This window comes from Salmo salar, chromosome ssa16, assembly GCF_905237065.1.
Source record: "Salmo salar chromosome ssa16, Ssal_v3.1, whole genome shotgun sequence".
NCBI classification, from domain to species: Eukaryota; Metazoa; Chordata; class Actinopteri; order Salmoniformes; family Salmonidae; genus Salmo; species Salmo salar.
In genome coordinates, this window is record NC_059457.1 from 62,445,517 (window position 1) to 62,453,014 (window position 7,498).

A 7,498-nucleotide genomic window follows, 5' to 3' on the forward strand; every position below is an offset into this window, starting at 1 on the left:
TAATGAGATTAATACAATCAGTAGATTACTGCACATCCAAATTTCAATAGCCTAAAGAAAAACAAAACAGATTTAGAGGACTGTACAAAGAAGTTGAGAGAAAGACGAAATCAGTTGTGTAAATCCAGCAAGTATGTTTTTTTTGTGTGACAGTTGTTGCTTTGCCACAGGGGCAAAGATATGCACCTTCAAGGCATTGACTAGTTTGATTTTCATTTCAGAAATAAAATACTAAATAAGATAGCAAATAAAGCATAATTATTATGTCAGTGGTATGAAAGCTGTGCACATTGCTATGATAAAAAATGTGTAGCGCTGAAAAGAACATCGCTGTAGAGATGCGCAGCCAGAACGAACGTTGATGTTCGAGAACACCGACCGATTGAAAAATACCCACAATGCAAAGCGGCGTATCACATTGGAAGTAATCACTCTGAGAACGAGTGTCAAATTCAAGGTGAGTGGTGTTTTTCAGCAGAGTTAAACGCATTCTAATCCTTTTCATTGTATTAACGACAAATCTTACATGTTCGTCATCTTCATGCTAATACAATTTATAGCTAGCTGGTAAGAGACACATGATAACGCGAGTGCTAAGCTAGCTAGGGAACGTTATCAAGGGTCGACTAATACTGTTAAGTTAGCTAGTGTCATGTCTTTTGTTGTTGCTTCAGATGCATGTATGGAAGATATGTACAGTGTTGGGTTTCCACAGCCACGTTACCGCCGTCAGCTATCTACAGTAGCTAGTTAGGAACCGTTAACTTCGGCTAACTACTGTACATGCACTGTTTAGCATCCGCCGGTAATATAACGTTCCATGTTCAGTTTAACTAGTTTGGTAGCGTTACTGTCAAAGTTAACTGTTGTAATTTGTCCTTCTCTCTGTTTGACAGTATGGCGCTTCATAAACTATTCCGTCTGTCCTCGCTGTTCCGCTCCGCCGTGTCATTGACACTGCGCAGGAATGTCGGCCTGTCTGCTGTTCTCTTTAACCGGGCCAAGGACTTGGACCCTATCCAGAAACTATTCCTAGATAAGATCCGCGACTACAGCACCAAGAGCAAGTGAGTGCAATAAATAACCGCACTATTTGTCCTACTGCCCTACTCTAATTGACATGTTTCTTCATGTTGGTAGGCTAAAAGTTAGCTAGGCTTAAGTGGAATGACCCGTGATGTCATGACAGATGGTGGCAGGGAGTCTGCACTTCCTTTTAGCACTGCAGAGCTATTTGCAGAAGGCTGGGCCATATGTTCAGTGGGTGAACGTTGTGGGACGTTGCAAATAGAAATGTCAGGAACAGAGCTGGCACACTTGATTCTTGATTACACAGTACATGTCAGAGTAGTGTTTATTCTACATACTATATTTCTATCTGAACGTTCCACAATGCTGTGCCCCTTCTGAACCCGGCCCTATATGTCTAGATGGCAAGATTCATGAAACACATAGGATGCTGAAGGTGTGTTTATAGGGTATACATGTCTGACTCATTATAGGGTATTATAATTATAGGGCTGACTACTTATGCGGTTTCTTGAGCTCACCCAGTGCAACAACAGACTATTAAAAATAGTCGAATTTGTGAAGTTGTTTCCTTGACATGTCGTTGTGATGCTTGGTGCTCACGGAATAAGTAGGCTATTAAACAAACACTCAACAGAAGCAAACACAACTTTTTCCACATTTTGTTACGCTACAGCCTTTTTAAAAAAATGGATTACATTTTTTTAAATCCTCATCAATATACACACAATACCCCATAAAAGCGAAAACAGGTTTGTAGAAATTTTTGTAAATGTATTAAAAACTCGAAGTTGAGCTCAAGTGCATCCTGTTTCCATTGATCATCCTTGAGATGTTTCTACAACTTGACTGGAGTCCACCTGTGGTAAATTCAATTGATTGGACATGATTTGTAAAGGCACACCTGTCTATATAAGTTCCCACAGTTGACAGTGCATGTCAGAGTGAAAACCAAGCCATTAGCTTGAAGGAATTGTCAGTAGAGCTCCGTGACAGGATTGTGTCAAGGCACAGATCTTGGGAAGGGTACCAAAACATTTCTGCAGCATTGAAGGTCCCCAAGAACACGGTGGCCTCCATCATTCTTAAATGGAAGAAGTTTGAAACCACCAAGACTCTTCCTAAAGCTGGCTGCCCAGCCAAACTGGGCAATCAGGGGAGATGGGCCTTGGTCAGGGAGGTGACCAAGAACTCGATGGTCACTCTGACAGAGCTCCAGAGTTCCTCTGTGGAGATGGGAGAACCTTTCGGAAAGACAACCATCTCTGCAGCACTCCACTAATCAGGCGGAAGCCACTCCTCAGTGGACTCTGACCATGAGAAACAAGACTCTCTGGTCTGATGAAACCAAGATTGAACTCTGGGCCTGAATTCCAAGTGTCACATCTGGAGGAAACCTGGCACCATCCCTACGGTGAAGCATGGTGGTGGCAGCATCATGCTGCGGGGATGTTTTTCAGTGGCAGGGACCGGGAGACTAGTCAGGTTTGAGGGAAAGATGAACGGGGCAAAGTACAAAGATCCTTGATGAAAACCAGCTCCCAAGTGAAGGGGTCTGAATACTTTCCAAATGCAACTGTATATGCATGATTTATAAAGCCAGGCACATTTAATAGTTAGGCTACTGATTTATAGACCTAATTAAGTTAGTTTCCTCACTTCTCTTAGACAATAAGGCAAGGGCTGTTTTCTCGTCTCCTCATTCTGCTGATGCCTCCGCTGCATTGTTCAACACCAATATGCTGGTTAACTTTGCTATTATGCTGTTAGGTTCTTATTTTTCCAGAGTAAGTAACCCACGGACACTAGAGAAGCTTAACCAAGTTTAATTCTTAGCAAAGGGTTGACACAGCTGTATTCAGACCAAAAAAAAACATTTCTCACCATCACAGGTATACCTCACTTTAGACACTCCTTCTTCTTTCCAACCCTCTTCCTGTGGAACCATAAGATGTAACAGGATAATAAACCCTTATTACTCCCTTCAGGGGATCTGACCTCCTGACCTCAACCCCTCCGCCTAATCCACAGATCTGATTCCCCTATAGCAATCCTTTGATCTCCTCCCGTCCACCCAGCACATTCCACAGCCCCTCTGTCTTTCTACACTGTGTCTGATCTATCATGTCTTTAATATCTCAATGTTCAAAGTTTAGAATCCAACAATACATATAGCAACATGGTCTAGGAAAAGGTGCCAATTCAACAGCGCACTGATGTGTTTCAGAACCGCGGACAGCGACCACTAGCCAACGTGGGAGAAAGCGAATGTTATAAAATATTATTGTTGCACCATTGTGTGTGTATGTGTGTGTTATATATATATATATATATAATTTCAGTAGCACATGTGTTAGAGTGATGGACTGTGCCATCCCGAAGGCCTCCACGATGGATTAGTCCACATACAGGGGCAAATCAGACAGGTGTCTTGTACACAACAATATATACAGTTGAAGTCGGAAGTTTACATACACTTAGGTTGGAGTCATTAAAACTCATTTTTCAACCACTCCACACATTTCTTGTTGACAAACTATAGTTTTGGCAAGTCGGCTAGGACATCTACTTTGTGCATGACAAAAGTAATTTTTCCAACAATTGTTTACAGACAGATTATTTAACTTATAATTCACTGTATCACAATTCCAGTGGGCCAGAAGTTTACATACACTAAGTTGACTGTGCCTTTAAACAGCTTGGAAAATTCCAGAAAATGATGTCATGGCTTTAGAAGATTCTGATAGGCTAATTGACATAATTTGAGTCAATTGGAGGTGTACCTGTGGATGTATTTCAAGGCCTACCTTCAAACTCTGTGCCTCTTTTCTTGACATCATGGGAAAATCTAAAGAAATCAGCCAAAACCTCAGAAAAATAATGGTAGACCTCCACAAGTCTGGTTCATCCTTGGGAGCAATTTACAAACGCCTGAAGGCACCACGTCCATCTGTACAGACAATAGTACGCAAGTAGAAACACCATGGGACCACGCAGCTGTCATACCGCTCAGGAAGGCGACGCGTTCTCTCTCCTTGAGATGAGTGTACTTTGACGCAAAAAGTGCAAATCAATCCCAGAACAACAGCAAAGGACCTTGTGAAGATGCTGGAGGAAACCGGTACAAAAATATCTATATCCGCAGTAAAACGAGTCCTATATCAACATAACCTGAAAGGCTGCTCAGCAAGGAAGAAGCCACTGCTCCAAAACCTCCATTTAAAAAAAAAAAAAAAAAAAAAAACAGACTACGGTTTGCAACTGCACATGGGGACAAAGATTGTACTTTTTGGAGAAATGTCCTCTGTTCTGATGAAACAAAAATAGAACTGTTTGGCCATAATGACAATTGTTATGTTTGGAGGAAAAAGGGGGAGGCTTGCAAGGAGGAAAAAGGGGGAGGCTTGCAAGCTGAAGAACACCATCCCAACTGTGAAGCACAGGGGTGGTAGCATCATGTTGTGGGGGTGCTTTGCTGCAGGAGGGACTGGTGCTCTTCACAAAATAGATGGCATCATGAGGGAGGAAAATTATGTGGCTATATTGAGCAATATCTCAAGACATCAGTCAGGAAGTTAAAGCTTGGTCGCAAATGGGTCTTCCAAATGGACAATGACCCCAAACATACTTCCAAAGTTGTGTCAAAATGGCTTAAGGACAACAGTCAAGGTATTGGAGTGGCCATCACAAAGCTCTGACCTCAATCCCATAGATAATTTGTGGGCAGAACTGAAAAGGCGTGTGCAAGCAAGGAGGCCTACAAACCTGACTCAGTTACACCAGCTCTGTCAGGAGGAATGGGCCAACATTCACCCAACTTATTGTGGGAAGCTTGTGGAAGGCTACCTGAAACGTTTGACCCAAGTTAAACAATGCTACCGAATACTAATTAAGTGTATGTAAACTTCTGACCCACTGGGAATGTGATGAAAGAAATAAAAGTAGAAATAAATAATTCTCTTTACTATTATTCTGACCTTCTTAAAATGAAGTGGTGATCCTAACTGACCTAAGACAGAATGTTTACTATGATTAAATGTCAGGGATTGTGGAAAACTGAGTTGAAATGTATTTGGCTAAGGTGTATGTAAACTTCTGACTTCAACTGTGTGTGTGTGTGTGTAATAAAACAACACTTTTTTGCTACTGCTCGACTAAAGAAATATCGCTCGACTAAATGGGGTCAGCCCTCACTATGCTACAGTGTTGTTTTTTTAAGGTTAATTCCTCATCTCTCTCTTTCCTCCAGGGCTGCAGCAGGTGGGATTGTTGATGCAGGCCCCTCTTACGAAAAGGGTGTCTCAGAGGAGATCACCAAACTGCAGAGGTTATACGGGACCGGTGACCTCACCAAATTCCCTGACTTCAAATTTACAGGTTTGTTAAAGCTGCTGTAGAGCTGGGACGATAAACTGAAAATGATCAGACATTTTACTGATATCATTAATAATGATAAGTTGCCTACAGTAGAGATGTGATTTTTGAAATATGGGCAATTGCTAATGGGACAATAGATAGCTACGACATTTATTGTAGTTTAAAAAGTAACTGGGGTGTAAGTTCATTTTACCGTATTGTTTGATTTCTCGTTATTGTGATATGGATTTTGTCCATGTCGCCCAGCTCTACTGTAGTAGTAGCATTTAGTGGTAGCTCAGTCAGACTAAATTGTAATACCACCATCTCACCCTACATAGCTTACTCATTCTATGCTTAAAGCAGGGGTGTCAGTCATTCCATGGGGGGCCTAGTGTCTGTTTTATTTTTTTCCCTTTCAATTAAGACCTAGACAACCAGTAAGGGGAGTTCTTTGCTAATTAGTGACCTTAATTCATGAAGTACAAGGGAGGAGTGGAAACCCAGTCAGTTGTCCCTCCGTGGAATGAGTTTGACAGGTGGTTCAAATGATTCATTGACCATCAACCAGGGTTGTATTCATTAGGGAACCAAACGAAGAAAAAAAATATTCAGCACATTAAAGGAACTACCGGAACAATAAATGCTTTTTTTTCTCGTTTTGCTACAATATGCACTAATGAATACAACCCAGCATTACTTACAATCTCCCTTTTCTCTTCTCCAGAGCCCCAGCTGCAGGAAGTGGCCAAGTGAACACTGGCCATGATGACGTTGTCTCTGTCCTACATGTCACACCTATAATGTACTATTTAATAAATGTGAGAACATTGTTTTCTTATGCTAAATCAGTCAAGGGGTTATAGTGAGTGATTTTGCAAATCATGTTCAACCTTAGATACTTGCATTTTTGATAATTTACTGATTTTGAATGATAACATGAGACGTTACACTAGTCTCATTCGCCTGACTCATGGCGCTCCACCCTGTTCCAGCGGCTGTAGGAAAAGACTACGTGGTGAGAAATGATTGTACAAATCTTTGATACCGAGTAAACATCTTACAAAGAATACACTTACAGCAACCCATTCATCCATAGCCTAAGAAACATACTCTTTATAAGGGAAAAAATGCAGTAGCACAATAATACTTTCAAAAGTAGTTGTCATATTTTAACTAGGGGCTCTTTTGTAAGGCACTGGGCATATTCAGGTGAGCAGGGGTCCATCTCAAAGGTCACAATTCAATTAGTGTTGCCGAAGTTCAGAGCTATTGAGCCAACATCTGCAGCATTTAGCGTGAAGGCAGTCTCTGGAACGTCGCCTTTAAATTTCAATCATAGCACTGAATCGATCCTAAAGTGTCCTTCACCTGCACTGTTCTGAAAGCAATATAGTGGATGGCCAATATTCAAAATGGAGAGGAAGCAATCCTTAAGACTCGGGATGTCTCCTGGTCTGACAAACACTGCAAAAAACAAGTTCTCCGTCTTAAAACAGACGGATTTTGATGTGGATTTTTTTTTTAAATTACCTGTATTCTAATTAGAGTAACACGGGGTATATGTAATTTTGGGCTCCAGAGTGGCGCATCATCTCTGTGCTAGAGACGTCACTACAGACCCTGGTTCGATTCCAGGCTGTATCACAATCGGCCGTGATTGGGCGGCCCACAATTGGCCCTGCATCTTTAGGGTCTGGCCGGGGTAGACCGTCATTGTAAATAAGAATTTGTTCTATGGGACTCCCAATCATGGCCGGATGTGATACAGCCTGGATTCGAACCAGGAACTGTAGTAACGCCTCTTGCCCCTCCGGAGCCCTAACGTGATGGCTCCCTTGTGTTCACATCAATGCTTAGCCAATAGCCATCAGAAAATATGTACAGTATATTACACTCAGATGCCATGTTCAAGTCTTTGGTATGAAATAAGATTTAGGTAGTTAATATTTTGGCCAGTTGAGGGGGAGGTGAGCATGTGTGGAACATAATTCCACGGGTCTACCACAGGAGGGCGATATAGGCTGTAGTTTAACAACTTGGCCACCAGAGGGGAGGAGAGTACCATGTGACTAATATAATAGGTTTGCATTGAAGGCCCAGGTACAGCAAA

The 7,498-nt window shown here is 41.8% G+C and overlaps 1 protein-coding gene across 2 annotated transcripts; it reads left to right on the forward strand.

Moving 5' to 3' along the window:
• The first annotated feature begins 347 nt into the window (after window positions 1-347).
• Window positions 348-6,236, forward strand: LOC106574334 (ATP synthase-coupling factor 6, mitochondrial). Of its 2 annotated transcripts, none has more exons than XM_014150192.2 (4): window positions 348-457; window positions 897-1,067; window positions 5,279-5,406; window positions 6,113-6,236. In XM_014150192.2, exons 2-4 carry the CDS (start codon window positions 898-900, stop codon window positions 6,139-6,141), a joined length of 327 nt encoding a protein of 108 aa, XP_014005667.1. In that variant the 5' UTR covers window positions 348-457; window position 897; the 3' UTR covers window positions 6,142-6,236. The 2 variants fall into 2 exon arrangements, with proteins under 2 accessions (XP_014005667.1, XP_045553503.1); XM_045697547.1 differs by lacking the exon at window positions 348-457 and adding an exon at window positions 474-567.
• Window positions 6,237-7,498: the final 1,262 nt, after the last annotated feature.